We start from the raw sequence: 18,989 nt of genomic DNA on the forward strand, positions 1-18,989 counted from the left end.
AATAAGAAGAACATGTTCAAATGGAAAGGGGAGCAAGCAAAGGGTAGGGGAAGAAAAGGAAAGGAAAAGAGATTTTTAAAAAAAGAATGGAAGAGAAAAAAATGGAAACAAAGCTTTTATAAATGGGGAGGGGAAGAAGGGTTGAAGGGAGGAGAGGGGAATGGGGAAAAAAAGAAGATTAAGATATAACTATATAATAAGATTACATAAATAAATATCTTTGTTTTTAGAAAACACACAAATATGTAGGAGCAATGGAGCATTGTGTCTATAACTCACGAACAGTTGAAACAGCACTAATATGTGTATAGACAGAATGATAAACACTGAAGAGAACAATGGGGTCGGGGGAAACATACATGAAAATTCTTTGCACTGTTTTTTGAAATGTTCCAGTAGTCTGAATATTTTCCAAAATAAAAGGTTTTAAAAGTACACATAGTTATGAGTCTACTAGGAGCAAAAATTATTTCAAATACACTGATCTTAACTACTGTATGTTTTATTTATTAAAGTACAAAATGAGATGCTTCTCTCTTCCTACTCGGGATGTGGTCTTTCAAATCATTAACTATGGAGTATATCCTTACACCCTTTTCTTTATGCTCTAACAAATGGTGCTAGCAATACTACTGCAAAATTATAAAGTCCTGCACACTGTTCAGAGGTGGGCTCCAAATTAAAATCCTGCCTCTGACACTTTCTAGTCATATAACCTGAGACAAGTTTCCTTGTTTCTCTCGGGCAGTTTCTCCAACTGAGAATGAGAATAATCACAGGGCTTACCATATAGCACCTACACCATGATTAAATGAGGCAATGCCTGCAATGCACTTAAGTGTCTGGAACACAATGAGCACTTAATAAATGTCAGTTATTAGTAAACACAAGCCATCATGTATTCATCACCCTCATTGATGGCCCCATGTTCTCACCTCAGCTGTTTCTTTTCATTTGCTTTGACATTCAATTTATGATTTCTTCTATTATCTGCATCCCTATTTAAGTTTTAGTTTTCTAAAACAAGGCAATGTATAAATTTGTGTTTTAAAAAAAAAGAAAAATATGAAATTCTCCTAAAACAGAGATTCTCAATTAATGGGTTCATTTATAATTTTAAATTCATCCTTCACAGAATTCTCAGCCAGCTGCTGCTCAGCTGAGGAACTTTAGTATCAAGACTGTACAACTTAAGGATTAACATCTTATTACAAAAGATGTGAGGCCTCTATCCTAGGGCACAGGCATAGTTACAAGAAGACTTGCAACCTTAGTCCCACACAAAAGTTAACTTGCTACAAATCTCACTATCATTTGACCCAATAACTATGTAATATCTTAATCAGCGTCCTTTTACTGACCACATGCTACATACACAGCACTATGCTGGCACACCATATGTACAGGCTCACTGAATCCTCCAGATAGCTATGCACAAGATATCATCAGACTCATTTCACAAGTGAGGAAATATGTTCAGAGTGAGAAAGGTCCCCACACACTCAAAAGTCTAAGTGGCAGAGACAGGATGGAAATCTTGATGGTTCAGACTTAAATCTAAATTATTTCCAATACAATTTGTTGCTCTTGCATCTGAATAAAAACATATAGGAAGAAACACTATTAATTACTTATACCAAGGACACCATTTTTACCTGACCATCCACATGAATTTTCTTGAAATAACTAGCCCTAAGGTATTTTTGCTTTTGTTTAGTGCTGCTCACTGTGTATTTTCTATTTACAACAGAGGCACCTGTCTTTTTAAATTACACCAGAGAAATGCACCTCCAGCAGCCAACAAGACAACTCTGGGAAGAGTGGACAGTATCTGAAAGGAGGTGTCACTTGGTGACGGCATCCAGAAGACGGACAGAAAAGGAAACCTATGTCACTTAATCTGAATCCAATAATCTTCCCTGGCTCTCCTCTCAATGACACAGGGGGATGGGTGGATAAAAACTTTAATGAAACCCAAGATAGGGAGACAGGCAAGGGAAATGAGAGGTCTCTCCCTTATCTGTTATTACATGCCCCTCCTACCATAAATGTACTTGATCCAGGGGCAACATCGTGCTCTGAAAAACAGCTTAGAAGAGACTAACCCTTTTGCAGTCTACTGAGCCACTTTTGCCAGAGAAGGAGAAGCAGAAGGGAAGAGAGGCTGCTCATGACTTACTGCAACTTACTCCTTTTGACTCCTCATGCTCTATTTAATCCACCTTCCCATCAAAGGCTCTCCAGCTAAGCACACCCTAACTGTTTCATCTTCACACTATGGCACTTATATACATTCCCATGGAACAATTTATATTGAATTATTTCCTATCATACATTGTGTAACCGTGCACTGTCCTCTCATGCTCTAACTGCCCCTCCAGTCAGGCCACAAAATGCTTTAAAGTAGAGGAAACTCCACAGGTTGACAGAGAACCCACAGATTTCAAATTTCAAATACAAGGAACATAGCATAGACCTTAAGATAAAAGTTCACAAGGATGAAGTTGACACATAGCAGATTGGACAGATCCAGACAGCCTGGGCACTGGTCATATGATGTCAGCCCAGGGACCATATACTCCGTATGCCCAGCTCCTGGGCAGCATCTGACATATGGTTAAGTACTTTTTAACTTTAGGTGTTGCAATGAGGAAGGCACTGCAGTCCTTCCAAGTTGTAACAATCAATGGTGTGGCCCTGGCGGTGTTCTGGATGCATGAATATTTAAATAACTAAATGCTTGTACCAGGCAAGAAAGTCCAAGGCCAGATCATGTAGATAATCAGTAACAGGCTAATTGAATTCAAAATGATCACAATGAGTCTGAATGAGGGAACTAAAAAAAGGCACACTTTCTTGAAAAATATTAAAACAAGCTATCTTCTAATCTAAATTAATTGCCCCCATTTCCAAATTATATGCAAATTATAATCCTTATTCCTCTTCCTCCAGATGAAGCACTAATGGTTCCCACCAGTGAAGAAAAAGTCTTTAGCTAAGTGACACAGAGAAAGTGCTTGATGTTCTAGTCCAGGGCCCAAGACAAGTTTCTGCAAATCAAGTTTTATAGGAACGTAGCCACACCTGTTCACTTATGTATTATGTGGGGCTGCTTCTGTGATACAATGAACCAAGTTAGCTTATTATTTGCAAGAAAGTCATATGGTTCACGAGCCTAAACTATTTACCTATCTTGCTTTTTAAGAAAAAATCTGCTGACCCCTGATCTTAGAAGCAACTACAGGCTAGGAAATCAGAGAGATCTACATTGAAATCCCAGTTCTGTAATCACTAGCAAAAATTACCTCATATTTCTGGGCCTTAGTTACCTCTTGTATAAAATCAGGATAGCACCATCTGCCCTACAGGGGTATTACACAGTCTAAATGAGGTAAGGCAGATGAAATGCCTAACACATAGCAAGCAAACAATAGGTGGTAGCTATTAAATTACAATAATATAACTTACAAATGTGTCTGTCATATTAAGAAATACTCAAATGTAAGGTCATTGAAGCTCTGGTCGAACACAAGACAATGGGCTGGCATTCATTCCCCTTCCCTTCTAAGGAATAACAAGAATACTATTGTTTTATAAAGCCCAAATCACTTCACTTTTTTCCTCAATTAAAAAATAAAGAAGCCAAACTCCAAAGTTTTGCTAGTGTAAAGCTAATACACTCTGTTCTTACTATTTTAAGTGTCAAATAAAGCCTGACATGTACCTTAGACTCTGAGTAAGAAATCTTAATCTATGATTAAGAAAAAGGGGAGGAGGCTAAAATAAGTTTCCAGTTTTGATAAAGCAACCAGTAACACTTGCTGAGTTCCTGAGATCACTCATGTAACCAGTATTTGTTGAGTATCTACCATGCACCAGGCTCTGAGTCCAGCTGTAACAAGGGAGTTGTCTCCATACTAAAAGAACTTACAAACCAGGGGCCTGCTCAGCACCATGTAAGATTAGAATCACAAGAAATAGCCCTTGACTACAAAACCATCTGTGTTAAGTCATACAAGACAGTACAGCTTGACGGCTCATAAGTAATCATCTCATCTAACTCTGCACTGCACCAATAGGCTAACTGAACTGTCTGTGGTTACAAGCAAGTTGCGTAGCAGCCATGCCTTCCTGACTTGACTTGGCATTAAAGTCTTTCCTTAAGAATTATTTCTCAAAGGTCAAGTCTGAATCTTTTATTTCTTTATGACCTTACAAATGATACTTTGCAAAAAGTATCCAATCTTTAAAACCCTGAATTCCTCTGAGAAGTATTATTCTGTTCTTCTTCGGTCTTCCCACAGAATGCCATGTATTTCTGTTATTGTATACACTACTGCTGCTGCAACTGTTTGCTCATTTATCAGCCCCACCTGCACTGGCTATGATCTCCTTGAAGACAGGAACCATGTGCTGACAACAACCACTAACATGTGAGTACTTAGTATATGACAGACTTGTGATAACTTTAAACCCATTCTCTTACTTGTTGCTCATAATAACTCAACTAATTATCCCAACATTACAGATGAGGAAACTGAGGCCTGGAGATGTCAGAAAAGCTCAACACAGTAAAGCAGATTGTACAGATTATTAATTAACATTCATATTACCTCAGTTCCATCCCTATACTTATCCTTCACCTGGTCACACACCCATGTGGGGGAAGCTGACTCCCTTCTTGAGACCAGTAGGTTGAGCAGCATAATAAAAAGCAATCATGGACACTCATTCCATTTTCCAAAGGTGCTGGAGTGGGCACACAAAGCTATCTGGCCAATGTGATGCACAAAAGGTCTGCTGGGAGCTTCTAAGACAGATCCTCCCAAGTAAAACACACAAGTAGATACTCTTTTTCTTTAAACATTCCTTCAACTACTACTGAGATATTAAATTTATCTGATATTAAATTTCCTTACAATAATTAAGTCAGTTGAGTCTGTTTTCAGTGACTCTCAGCCAAAAGCATCTTACCATACACACAGAAAAAGGAGTGGAACTGTGATTCAAACATATACAAAGTGACTTCACAGCCCTTAAAAATGTAACGAATGGACTCTCTCTCTACAACCTCTCACATCTAACATTTCCCCCACCATCACCAATGCCAAGCCCATAAGTACTTCTTCAGCAAAATGAATAAGTACCTAAATGAAATAGAATTTGAATCAGCTTTCAAACACAAATATGGTAAATTTTATATCCAGTTACAAATGAAATATCAGGACTCTAGGTTACACCCTTAACATGACCATAAAGCCTCTTTTCTCTTAAATGAGGCTGAGGTTTCTTGTATATGGAAAACAGCCTATGCTAAACCCAATGAAGGAATTCTGTAAGAGGCAGGTTCTAAATCCAAAACTGCCAGGTGTAGTACCACACACCTGTATCCCAGCACTCAGGAGCCTGAGGTAAGAGGATCACCATGAGTTCCAGACCAGCCTGGGCTACACAGTAAGTTCGAAACAAGATGAGCCTGAACTACAGAAAACAAACAAAACAAAGTAAAAAGTCCAAACCAAACTCAGAAGACTAAATTCAATCTTCAAAAGCACAAAAGATTCAATTTCTGTCAGTCCCTTTCACAATGTTCATAGCACCTAGCAGCAGTCATGCAAAATCCCCCCTCTCCCTTCCATCTCAACTTCATCTGCAGAGGCTACCCTCCTGGCAAACTGAAAAAGAGCTGGGGCAAGGGGGCTAACAGAGCGGACATAGCATTTCAAGTTACATCTGGCTTTCATTCATAAAGCTCAGTCTTTGGTATATTAGACAGCTTTCCTGTTACTGAAATAAAATACCTAATGCCCACAACTTTATAGAGAAGAGGTTTGTTTATGTGGCTCACAGTTTCAGAGGTTTCAGTCTTGTGAAAAAATGCTCCAAAGCAGAAACACCATGACAGAAGGGCATGGCAAAGCAAAGCTGCTCACCTCATGGAGGCCAGAAGCAGAGAGAGAGAAAGGGGGAAGAGCCAGGAAGACAAGAAGGGACCACGGATAAGAATACACACTTTCAGGTCACACCCCCAGGGACCTACCTTGTTCAACCAAGTCTCACCTCCTAACAATACATTCAGCTATGAACTCATCAGTGAATTAATCCATCAATGAGTTCAGTACCCCCATGATCCAATCATCTCTCAAGAACCGAACCTCTGAACATATGAGCCTTTGAGGAGACATTTTAGATAAAACCATAACAAATGGTAAATGGTCAATCTTCGAAGCTCATCTGGGTCATGACCTGCCACTCCCACCCCCAATCTACCCCCTCCACTCCCCATCAAGGGCACAGGAAGAAACTTAATCTTTAAACCTGAAGGATAACCTCTATACAATTACCCACAGGTCACAGGATAATCCTTAACAACCTATACTATTTCTAGTCAGTTACCCAGCAGACTTTATAACAGTGACCTGAAGGTTAAAAGCTTCATATCCTACTGCCAATTTGCTCCCTGAGAAAAAAAAAATCAGCAAATATTCTTGTTTTTAATGAAGGGTCACTCACCAATATCTCATGACCCATGCACTGCAAGACACAGTATACACTTAACTTCAAGGCTGCACGTTTTTGTACACTTCCAACATAAAACCTCTCCTTATCTCTTCACTTGGCCTTCTCTCAAAGGGCTTAAGGATAAGGATTTTTTTATTTCCAACAAAAAAAAATCAAAAAATCAAATTAAGTCTCCAAAAACCACAATCTGTGCAAACATCATCTTGAAACCAAGGAATCATGCTGATTGCTCACAAAGGGCCTTTTTTAAGGGACAATTTTGATCCAGCAAGGCAGCCCTGCCACCTTTTAAAAGTACCTAAAGCACAGCTTACCTTATAATTGCTAGAGTTCACCCAAGAGGTAGCGAGTCCATCCACAAGCTTATCTAACATGGTCTGGTCATGCTCAAGGTCAGCAGACTTCTGTTTGTCTGAGAAATAGTCTATAAGTTCTTGGCCAACCTGCAGTCGTTTTCCCACATCCTTTTGCAACACCTGAGCCAGGCAAGACTCCATGCGAGGCTCCATGGCAGAATTCAAATCCAGATCCAGCAAAAGCTAGAGGGCAGTCAGGATGACTCCCTCCTGGTAGCTGTTCCAGGGAGGCTGCCTCTTTGTTTGCTGAAGGTTACTAAGAGCCTGTGTTTCAAAGATGCAATCTGAGGAATGGTAACAATGCACCATGTGTGTCTGAAGAGCAGCTGGTAGGATATTAAAAGTCCAATTTAAATAACTAGCAGGAGATAAAGGAGTGAGTGGCACAGTGATGTTCTACTCCTGGGTCTGAAATACTTCATAATTCAGCAGTCCATTCTGAAAAATAAGAGAAAACAATAAATCAGCACAGATAACATAACACTCAAATGTTACAAAACATTAAGTCAATGACAAAGCAATTCATGATGCAGGACCACTTATAAACACACATGGAGTGTGAACCATGAACACTTCGCATCCATATTGGAAAACATAATTATTACTTTTATCAGGAACCCAAAGAAAAGAGCCAATGAGCTATACAGTTGTTAGGTTGATATTTTCACAATTTCCTAGCTTGCCAATGGAACCAATCAGGAAAGCAATATTCTGCTTTAAATAGCATATTTATTTGTAACTTTAATTTTACTTCCCATCAAACACATAATACCACTCTCTATCTGAATCACATCGCATTCATTGCCCTACTCTGGGTCTTCCAAAAAAACAAATTTCCTTAAACCAGGGCAGAGTCCATAAAAACATCACTGACCATAACAGCCACCTGGGTCACAGTAATCAAAGAGGGCACCTACATCACATTTCTTGCTTACCAGCTTTCAAGTGAGTAGAAGCCACTGCCACCTCCTCTCCCATCAAAGAAAAGAGAAAGACAAAAGGAGAAAAAGAACGGGCTCACTCATGTTCTGATCAGTTACTGACACAATATTGAAGGCTGACAACTGCACCATTTGGGCTTCCTGTTTTGTTACAAAATCAGATCTCAAATTCACGGTTAGGTAGTGCAAAGTATATGATATGTGCAAAATATCAAAATTACGGAATTTTGGGGGGTTTTGTGATACTGGGGATCAAATTCAGAGCCTTGTACATGCTAGGCAAGTGTTCTACCAATGAATTAAGCCCCAGCCCTCAAAACTGTCTTAAACAAATTATACAAGCTGTCTAGTTAGCCCACAGATGCTAGAATCATACAATGCATTTCTTACTTCAATTTCTTCTCATCACCCAATCCCTTTCATTCTAAACTAGTTAGACCCATGCTAGGCAAATACTCCTCCAATGAGTTATATCTACTACTCTTACATGCATCTTGAAGATAATTATACAATAAAGGCTTAACAAGACACTCAAAACCAGGTCATGAATTCATATATACAAAACTCATAGAATAAGAGACTGGAAACCTCAGATATCAAGCAGAGAGGATTCTCATCCTCTCTCTGTCTCTCAAAAAAAGTAATTGACCATTTTTACACTTACATTTACTAAACTGCTTTTTGAGGTACCTCTTCTAAATTTTTGAGTGTTTTCTCCATCTCTATGTCAAAGATATTCAGGGTATATAGGTATTAATCACATGGTTCCAAATTCCCAAGGTATAAGAGTTCAAGACTTTCTTCTCACTCCTTTCCCTATTTTCTTCCCTAAAAGCAAATAATGTCACTAGTCTCCTGTGTATCCTTTAGAAATATTATTTAGCTACCCAAGCAAATCAGTATATGCTCTCCTTTCTATTTACCCTTAGAAAGCTATCTAAGCATTAACAATTAAATCATAAAACCAGAAATCAACTACAGGAAAAAGTTCATACAGAAAGAATTTTATTTAAAACTTCTTATATTTAAAAATGCAGAAAACTTGAGCCGGGTGTGGTGGCATCCACCTGTAATCTCTGCCCTACTGCAGAATCTCACTCAAGCCTCCCTGGCTCCCTCCCTGTCTCTTTTCATTTTCTTTAGTGGCTTCCACACCCAGGTGGATGACATCAACCCCTCCTTTCTGCCTCCTCAGACCTTTAACCTTTACCCTTCCAGTCATCTGCTCTCAACATCAGCAATCTCTCCTCTATTGGCCAGTTTCCAGCCACCTGCAAATGTCCTCTAAATCACCCATCTTCTAAAGGCCCTCTCTGAAGCTCACGTCTTTCATCAATGACACGGTTAACAATGAAGCTTCTGTAGGCAGTTGTCATACCGGCAGCTCCACTGATGCACACTTTAACCTTCCAGTCTGTTTTCCCCACCTCTCCACAACTGGGAGCTATGCTTGTGGAGATCCCCAGGGATGGTCTTACTGGCAAAACCAAGATTTCTTTGCATGCAAGTAACTCTACCTCTTAGCAGCATTCAAAGCTGATCATCCTTTCTTTCTTATAAAATTCCCTACTTCTGGGAAAACAAGCCATCATCCTTCCTGCCACTTCTCTAGCTGCACCTACTCAAATTTCTTTAACCACCTCTAACCACTCATAAGAAATTGTCTATATACTACTCAGTAATGCTAGACACTAAAAATTATGCAAATAACTCTCAAAAAGTCTGGAAATTACCAGTCAGGCATGCAACAGAAGTACTGGACAGACACAGGGCTCAACAGCCAATTTCTAGTACCAAAAGTAACAGAACTTTGGCTTTCCAGGGAACTCTGTACAAGTCATCTTTAAACTGCAGAGTCAGGACACTAGCTGGGCATATAACTGTTTACTGTGGAAAGAGTATTAAAACCCAGGGATAGAAGAAATAAGTTCTAGTGTTCTGTAACCCAGTAGGGTGACTACAGATGAAAATAGTATACTGTATGTTTTAAGAAAATGTTTTCACCCAAAAAAAGCAAAATGGTTGAGGTAGATTTATTTACTTTAATTTGAAATCATATCATGTATCAGAACATATAGTACTCCATAGACAATATTTATGTATCAATAAAAATAATATTTTTTAAAGGTAGAATTACTCAATTGAAAACAAGAATATTCTGCAGTAGAGGGGAAAAAATCAAAGTTAAACTAACTCTCTTAATCATGCACTCCTATGTGAATATTAACTACACTGTAATCGTGACAAAATAAACTATAAATGTTCATAAGTGAATAAAAGGTTTAGGTTCACTATATTACATTAAAAAAGCAAGTCACATAAATGGGGAAAAAATCATTAACATTGATTATTCTCTGGCCAAGATTACATATTTCTTAATCTTTGTGCTTTTCTATATAGGTTCTAAATTTTTTCTATAATGAATACATGCTACTTTTATAATTACAAATAAAATGTTATTCAAAAATCAGACACTACACAATGGTGGAAAATCTGTCTTTCAGCATTTTGGAATGGAATGTATACCTACTATTAAAGTGTAAATCAAGAAGAAAGTCTTAAATTCCTAAGAAAATAGAACTAGTGGATTAGTGGATCAGTTAGCTAAAAGAAAGAAGTGGAAAGAAGAAAATGGGGAAAATATACACAGGTGTCAGATAAGATGTTCAAGAAGGTTAGTATTTGCCTTCACTAATATCTTAATGAAGAAATTTTTAAGTCCTCTCCGATATTTTAAATATTTATTATTTAAATGTGGACTGTAAAAGCAGAAAAGAATTTTCATTTTATTTTGTCTTCACCTGGGGCAGGTTTCTAATATTAGCTAAGAACTGCACTGCCTTTTCCCTATTGCTTACGACTCCCTCAGAGACAGAACGAGACAATGTGCACTGAGAATGGCTGAAGCCCCACAATGTGGACATGAGGGTTCTGCTATTCTCTTTACTCTGCATGTGTTTGAAATTGTCCAAAATTTAAAAGACGTTTATAACTTAGTTTAAAAAAAAAAAAAAGAAAAGTTTGTGTGGGAAAAATATGTGAAAAAATTATTGTTATAAAAATTTAACTTAAGCTGGAAGTGACGGTGCACACCTCTCATCCCAGCTATACAGGAAACTGAGGCAAAAGGATTATAACAAGTTCAAGGCCAGCATGAGCAGCTTATAGAGATCTTGTCTCAAAAAAAATTTTTTTACATATATTTGAAGGGCCAGGGATGTAACTCAATGTAAGGGCCTGTGTTCAATTCCCAGTGGCACCAAGAAAAGGGGGAGAAAGGTAAAAAAAATTTTTTTAACTAAACAAAATAGAATGTGAAATTGTATTAAATATGGATATATAGATATGTAGCATTCAAAACTCATTTTTTTAAAAGCCTATGTGAGCCGAGTGTGGTGGCACACACCTGTAATCTCAGCACTCAGGAAGCTAAGGGAGGAGGATCACCCCAAGTTCGAGGCCAGCCTGGGATACATAGTGAGTTCAAGGTCAGCCTGCCTTTAAAAAAAGCCCATATGTGTAAAATTTATTTAAAAACAAAAATAAAGTATGTAAAATAATAAAGGATAATCTGAGTAATTTTCTGAGTGCTTTCTCTCCTACTTAATAGTTTCTTCTACTTTTCATATTTCCTAAAAAGACACTTTGCAAGGCTCAACACCAGTTACTTAACAATGACAACTTTTTTAATCCAAAACAAAAACTTTACCCTGATTTTTATTCTCCCCATGCAAAATATATAAACATATACACAAGGCTGATATAAACATCAGCATACCAATTTGTTACATTACCTAGGCTCTTAAGCCTGGGTAGGAAAAATAATAATGTAGATTACAGCTACCCAAAGAAGCCCCTCCATGGAGATGACAGACCTCAGCAGAGAACTAACTTTTTAGGAGGGAAGCAGCATCACAGACAGGATGTGGCCAACATGTTGGCTCCTCTATGAAGAGCAAATTTACATTTCCACTCGATCTACCAACATTTTACTTCTGCTTACAGAGAGCTTCACTTATAGCTTCATAGTCTTGGTCAGTTTTCCCCCATTTCTGTTTATTATACTAACAAAAAATCAGATAACTGAATCTCAATGGTTTCTTACATTTTCTAGTAACAGCTTTACCACGTATCACATACCCTTAAATTCACCCTAAAGTCTGCAGTTTTACTACAAAGTTGTACAACCATCACCACTATCTAATTCAGAACATTTCAATCATCTCAAGATGATTCCTCATATTATTAGCAGTCATTCTCATACCCTCTTTCCTCAAGCCCATGAAAACAACTAATCTTTGAGATTATTTGGCTATTTGGGACACTTCATATAAAGATATAAAATATGTGGCACTTCTTGTCTGGCCTCTTTCACTAAGCACACTTGTTTTCAAGGTTTGCCCATATCACAGTATGTATCAGTACTTCACTCCTTTTATAGCTAAATAATAGTCCATTGTATAGCTATACCATATATTGGTTTTTGGTTGATAAACTGGACTATTCTGGACTATTTCTACCTTTGGCTACAATGAATAAAGTCATTATGAACATTCCTGAACAACTCACCAAAACTTGTCATTGCCCCTCTTTTTCACCTAGTGGGTGTATTGGTATCCTACTGTGGCTCTGATTTGCATTTTCCTATGGACTAAGCATTTTGAACTTCTCATGGACACAGTAGTCATTTGGGCATCTTCTTTGGAGAAATAGCTAATCAAATCTTTGGTCATATTTTAGCTGGGCTATATATCTTTTTATTATTCATGAGTTTTTAGATATACTTTGGGAAAGAGTCCTTTATAATGTCTTGATTTGCAAATCTTTTCTGTAAATGTGGAATCTTTTCATTTTCTGGATGGTACCATTGAAAATGAAGTTTTTTATTTGGATGAAAAAAACTTATCTATTTCTTCTTTTCCTTAGATGCATGTGGATATCCAGTTTTCTCACCACCATTTACTGAAAAAACTATTCCTTCCCCACTGAACTGTCCTTGAACCCTGCTGAAAAAAATCAACTGACCATAAATGTCAACATGTATTTCTGGACTCTCATTCTATCCACTTATCTGTATGTCTATCCTTATAAAAACACCTGATTGTTTCAATTGCTGTAGCTTTGCAGAAAGCTATGTCAGTCTTTCAACTTTGTTCTTTTTCAAGACTATTCTGGCTATTCAGGGTCCCTTGCATTTCCATAGAAATTTTAAGATTGGTTTGTCAATTTCTGCAAACAGGCAGCTCGGATTTGAATAGAGATTATGTTGAATCTGTAGACCAACATGGGGAGTACTGCCATCATGACCTTAAGTTTACCAATCCATGAACACAAGATGACTTGTCATTTATTTAGATCTTTATAATTTCTTTCAATTATGTTTTATAATTCAGAGTATGTTTCACACCTTTAACTTTAGTGCTAAATTTTCAAATTCTTTTTTATGCACTATGTATTGTTTTCTTAGTTTCATTTTCAGACTATTCATTGCAAGTGTATAGGAATACAGTCGATCTTCATATATTGATCTTGCTGAACTCATTTATGAATTTGAATAGTTTTGTTGGTTTTGTTTTATTGTTGCTGTCTGGTTTTTTGAGACAGGGTCTTGCTATGTAGTTCAGGCTGGGCTTGAACTCACTATGTAGTCCAGGCTGGCCTTGAATTCATGGCAATCGTCCTGCCTCAGCCTCCTGAGTGCTGGGATTATAGGTGTGAGCAACCGCGCCTGGCTAGTTCTAATAGTTTTATTATGGATTCTTCAGGATACTCTACACATATAAGATCATGTCTGCTAAAAATGGAGATTGTTTTATTTCCTTTGCAATCTGGATGGCTTTTCCTCCTTTTTCTTAAATGTACAACACTGAACAGAAGTGGCAAAAAAAAAAAAAGGAACATCCTTATCATATTCCTGATCTCAGGAAGACAACATTTAGTTTTACATCCTTAAGTATGATGTCAGTCACATCAAGGAAGTGTCCTTCCATTCCTCATTTGTTTAGCAGTTTGATCATGAAAGGATCTTAGGTTCTGTCAAACATTTTTCCTGCAGCTATTGAGATGATCTTGTAGTCACTGTCCTTTATTAATACTGCATATAACACTGATCTTCAGATATTATACCAACCTTACATTTCTGGGATAAATCCCTCTTAGTCATAGTTTACAATCTGATACATTGCTGGATTCATTTTGCTAGTATTCTACTGAGGATTTCTGCATCTTTATTTAAAAGGGCTACTGCTCTCTAGTTTTGTTTTCTGGTGATGTCTTTGTCTGCTTTTTGCATGTAGTGAATAATGTCCTCATAGGAGTGAGCTGGAAAGCCCGGCCTTGTATTTTGAAAGCGTTTGTTTTGAATTTATGTTAATTCTTCATTAAATATTTGGTAGAACCACTAAATGTAAAGTCATCTGGGCTTTATATGTGGGATGTTTTTATTGTTAATTCAATCTCTTTGTTATTGGTATACTCAGATTTTCTGTTTCTTAAGACAATTTCAGAGTCTTTCTAGAAATGTACATATTTAATCTCGGTTGTCTAACTTGTTGACATATAATTGTTCCTAATATTTCCTAATGATCTTTTGTTTCCCCCTTTAAGGTCAATAACCATATTCTTTTCTTCATGTCTGATTTTATAGATCTTGTGGGGTTTCTTTTTTATCCTGCGGGGCTGTAATGAGAAGGCTGCTATCTGTGACCCACAGAGAGAAGTCTTGAGGAAATGAAAACTGTTGACACCTTGATCTTTGACTTCTAGACTCCAGAACTGTGAGAAAATAAATTTCTGTCACTTCAGCCACCTAGTTTTGTGGCACTGTGTTATGGCAGTATGAGCCAACTGATCCTGGAGGGAACATTGTAGGTGCTCAGCAGCTTGGGACACATCTTGGATTAGGTTCATTCTGAAGTCTTGCCCAGTTCTCAAAATCTTCTTTCCCTTATTTTTTCTCTTGCACAGTAAGTCTGTCTCAAGCACAGACCAAGTCCCACCTCTTCCAGCGCTCCTGCCCCACCGTCTCCAACCACTGCATCAAGGCACACTGGAGCTGTATCCTTTTGTCCCTTGATGGCTGCTGAACTGGGATTCTATGAGGCAGTTCTAACTTGAGTTCTGGCTCAACCTCACTTCAAAATCAGAATTGTGAGTTTTTATCTTGGTCAGTCTATCTTAAGGTTTGTCAGTTTTGCAATTTTTATTCTGCCTATTTTCTTTATTTTTTCCCTCTATTTTTGTTATTTCCCACCTAGTACTTATTTTTCTCCCTTTGGATTGCTTTAAATTTACTTGTTCTCCTATTAATTCTTAAAGTGGTTTAGGTAATTGCTTACTAAGACTGTTATTAGGTTATTGAAACTTTTTTCTTTTTAATACAGATATTCAGAGTCATACATTTCCCTCTACGCACTGCCTTTGTCACATCTTCTAATTTATGGCATACTGTTTTGTTTTGTTTTTTCAGGGAACATAGCTGGTATCCAATAAACACTCATTACTGAACAAGTAAGTACCAGGATTTTATTTAATTACGGTAAAATATACCTAAGACTTACCATTTTAAGTTTATTTTTTAATGTTTACAAGCATTACTACCATAATATGCTTTATTTTGTTTGCATTTACCAAGTACTTTCTAACTCTTCTCGTGATTTTTCTTTGAGCCATCAGTGATTTGGAAGCATATACTTTAATTTCAACATATTTGTGAATATTTCCAAATTTTTCTTCTTTTAATTTAATTTCACTGTGGTCTGAGGACATATTTGTATGATTTTTAAATTATTTTAAATATATTGAGGCTTGTTTTATGATGTAACCTATGGTTTATCTTGGAGAATGTCCATATGTTCCTGAAAATAATGTATATCCTGCTGTTGGGGGGGGGGGGTCTGTAGATGTCTGCCTCTTAATGACTTAGAATCTGTTTCCCTGTATCTAGGCTAGGTTTAAGGAAGTGAAATGTGCCAGTCATCTATATCTCATATTTTTTATTTTATTTATCAGTTTTATACTGACTACTGAGTCTAAATATCCTTTTAAAGATGTTCTCTTTAAAACAAAATCTTGGCTTCTTGAACCATACAAAAGTTCATTTCTAGCAGCAAAACCTGCTCAAAAGCTTGAACAGGAAAGTGTATTCATGGTAATTTGAGAGATTTTCTAAGATGTTTCTAAACAGGTTAATTCCCAGACTTAGGTAAATAAGAAAAAAAGAGAACATTTGATATGTCACTTGATAGTACAACAGCTGACATGGCCATCTTAAACTTCCCAAGGGAGCTGGATTACACTCAGTTGAAAAAAAGAAAACCAATTAAGTACTGGGTATTTAATGTGAAGACAGAAGGTATAAGAAGGCTGGGATATAAAATCTAGATGAGTTTTTCTCTGTTACTGAGTAAAATAGGTATAATACAGCCATAGTTTACAGTTGGCTTTCACTTCAACACTTTAAAATAGGCATGGGGAGCTGAGATGTGGCTCAGTGATAGAGCAGTTGCCTAACATGTATGAGGCCCAAGGTTTGATCCATAGTACTACAAACAAATATTGTAAATAAAAACAAAATAAACATTGCTAGTCCACATTTGAAACAGCATTTTCAAATTCATTAAGAGATCATACAAATGCCAACTTGTCTCTCTCCCACAAAACTTTTGTTAAGTGTCATTACCAAACCTATTTTGTGTTTTGGGTTTTTGTTGTTTGTTTTGATTTGGTTTTGGTTTTTTGAGATATGTAGTTCAGGCTGCCCTTGAACTCTGTATGTAGCCCAGACTGGCCTCACTGATCCTCCTGCCTCAGCCTAAGAGGCATGCACCACCACACCCTGCAAAATTTATTTTACAGAAGAGAACAGATTCAAAGATTTGGAATTAAAATGACTTGTAGGATCATACAGCAAGTATGAAATAGAACCAGGATTTGAACCAAGGTTTCTAACTGCAAATCCTGGGCTATTTCCATCAAATTGCCACTGTTTCTCCACACCAACAATATACACAGGTCTGAGTATGACACATACATGTATATATAATTTATAAAAAGGAACCATAAAGGAGGATATGCGCACATACTTAATGTTCTCAAAATAAGAGCAGAAGAGCCTGAACAAGGAGGAGCACCTAGTACCTGGCCTAGCACCATATACTATGCAAGTGGTCCATAAAGAACAAATGAAAAGGAAGCCATATGCATCCACAAGTAGCCCTAGGAGAGGGGTCAGCAACCTTTAGCTCAAGGGTTCATTTGGTATTTCCCAATGAAAAGCCGAAGACATGTCCCCAGAATAAGAAAAGAGGAGAGGTAGGGGGATGGAAGAACAATGCAGTGGGAAAGGAATAGAATCAACTAAATATGCACCACCGAGGGAAAATGGGTGACATAGAATGAGAAAATTATTATTTCTGGAGCTTCTTGTAAATCTGTAATTATTTCAAAATGAAAAGCTTAAAAAATGAGAAGAAAAAACTTTAAAAACACACATGATTTAATCAGGCTTTTGGTTCTAGTTTCTTAAATTCAGTGAATACCTAATGTGCCAACCAATCTGTCAGCACTACCCTCAGTAAGCTCCAAGTACAGTGGGCAGAAAATAAGTAAGCCATGTAGTCCAACAGTGTATCAAGATGCTTTCCTGCTAGACTCTGCTTTTCTGATGACTCCTCAGTGCACAGAAAAAAAGGAAATATACATAGAACAGTGAGACAGGTGTAAAGGCACCACTGGCTGTCTCTGTCTTAGATATACCCTGGTCCTATGAAAATACAGGCTTTTGTTTATGGTGCCTGTTATGGTTTGGATATGATGTCCCCCCCAAAGCCTCATGTCGTCATAGGCTAGATCTAGAGTATGTGAAACTGGAATTGATTCACGATCCAATGCTAGGCTCAAAGCCGATAGGATTAAGGGTGTGAGTGCTACCCCACCCTAAGTAGTTTAAATAAGATAAAAGGGGCAAAGATACTGTTAAGTCTCTATTGTTACCTTGGCTTTGTGTGCACCGTGTAGTTTCTGCTCTGCCATGCCTGTTTCTCATCATCCCTGCCTTGGAGTTGGCTGATTATGGACTGAAACCTCTACAAACTGTAAGCCAAATAAGCCCCTTCCCCTTTAACTTTTGGTGCTGGGTAGTTTGTCCGAGCAAGGAGAAAAAGTAACTAACACACAGTGCCTCATCCTCCAAGCCCATTTTCCTTTCTCCCCTTCCTTGCTCCAGCCAGGATTCATATTGAGGAAAGGGGAACCTGATGGACTAGAAAATACTTTAGAATTACACAGCTTTCAAGGATAAAGAGCCCTGTGCTTGTTGAAGGAAGAAAACTGAAATGAGTTTCAGAACCTCATTTATTCATTGGCAAATCAGATCTTACTGGATTTACTTCATATCTTTTGAATGCAATCTAAGTAAAATGGCAGGGAAAAATAATTTGTAGCATCAGCTGGGAATGACATACTGAAAAGTCAACTTCATATACTACTTCCTAACCCTCCCTTGATCATAATTCAAACACATATACTTTAAATCTATACTTTACTAAGCTTCCACTTAACAGGGAAACTTTGCTACATTTCTCAAACTATAGACACTGCAATTAATAAAATAACATGTTGACCTTCATGTTTTATGGATTAATGGAAATTTCTAAAAGAAAAGCACAAAAAGAGACGTGTGCCTTAACAATATAAACATGTACCAAATTGTGCTACACACAGATACTGTACTCAGTTTCCAAACTGAGTTGTGACTGCTTCCAACACTCACTGATTCCCACTCAGTATTGACGTGGTTTTCTTTAAAACACACAAAAAAACTAAAAATCACTCCAGACCTACATTTATACGAAAAGCACTTAAAAATGTAATTGAGCCGGGCATGATGCCATATGCCTATTATCCAGCACTGGGGAGGTTGAGGCAGGGAGGTCGCAGCAAGTCTGAGGCCAGCCTAAGCTACATAGTGAGTTCAAGGCCAGTCTGAGCTACATAGCAGGACCCTGCCCCCCCAAAAAAGGTAATTGAATATAATCAAATATATGCTTTAATCAAATATATTGCTGATAAAAATAAAGAATTCATCTAAGGAAATAATCTGTCTAGTATTCCATAATGTGTACATAGAATAAGGTTGCTTGTTCCAGCTATTCATAAAAATTAATCAAAT

The 18,989-nt window shown here is 37.4% G+C and overlaps 1 protein-coding gene and 1 pseudogene across 12 annotated transcripts in view; both read right to left on the reverse strand.

Moving 5' to 3' along the window:
* Nucleotides 1-6,830, reverse strand: part of LOC147829881 (calponin-3 pseudogene) — a 74,305-nt pseudogene extending 67,475 nt beyond the window's left edge. Inside the window, exon 1 of the transcript XR_015446252.1 lies at nt 1-6,830. This exon is cut by the window's left edge and continues 67,475 nt beyond it. The product of XR_015446252.1 is annotated as a calponin-3 pseudogene (transcript).
* The window catches only part of Clasp1 (cytoplasmic linker associated protein 1), a 260,640-nt gene that overhangs the window by 226,143 nt on the left and 15,508 nt on the right, over nt 1-18,989 (reverse strand). For all 11 annotated transcript variants that reach the window (XM_087198200.1, XM_087198215.1, XM_087198196.1 and 8 more), the window contains exon 2: nt 6,837-7,316. In XM_087198200.1, coding sequence (XP_087054326.1) covers nt 6,837-7,031 — 195 coding nt within the window. In that variant the 5' untranslated portion in view covers nt 7,032-7,316. The remainder of the gene's footprint in view (nt 1-6,836; nt 7,317-18,989) is intronic.

Source organism: Heterocephalus glaber, unplaced genomic scaffold (assembly GCF_053883595.1).
Source record: "Heterocephalus glaber isolate CG9 unplaced genomic scaffold, H.glaber_assembly_v1.0 deba00000347, whole genome shotgun sequence".
NCBI lineage: Eukaryota > Metazoa > Chordata > Mammalia > Rodentia > Bathyergidae > Heterocephalus > Heterocephalus glaber.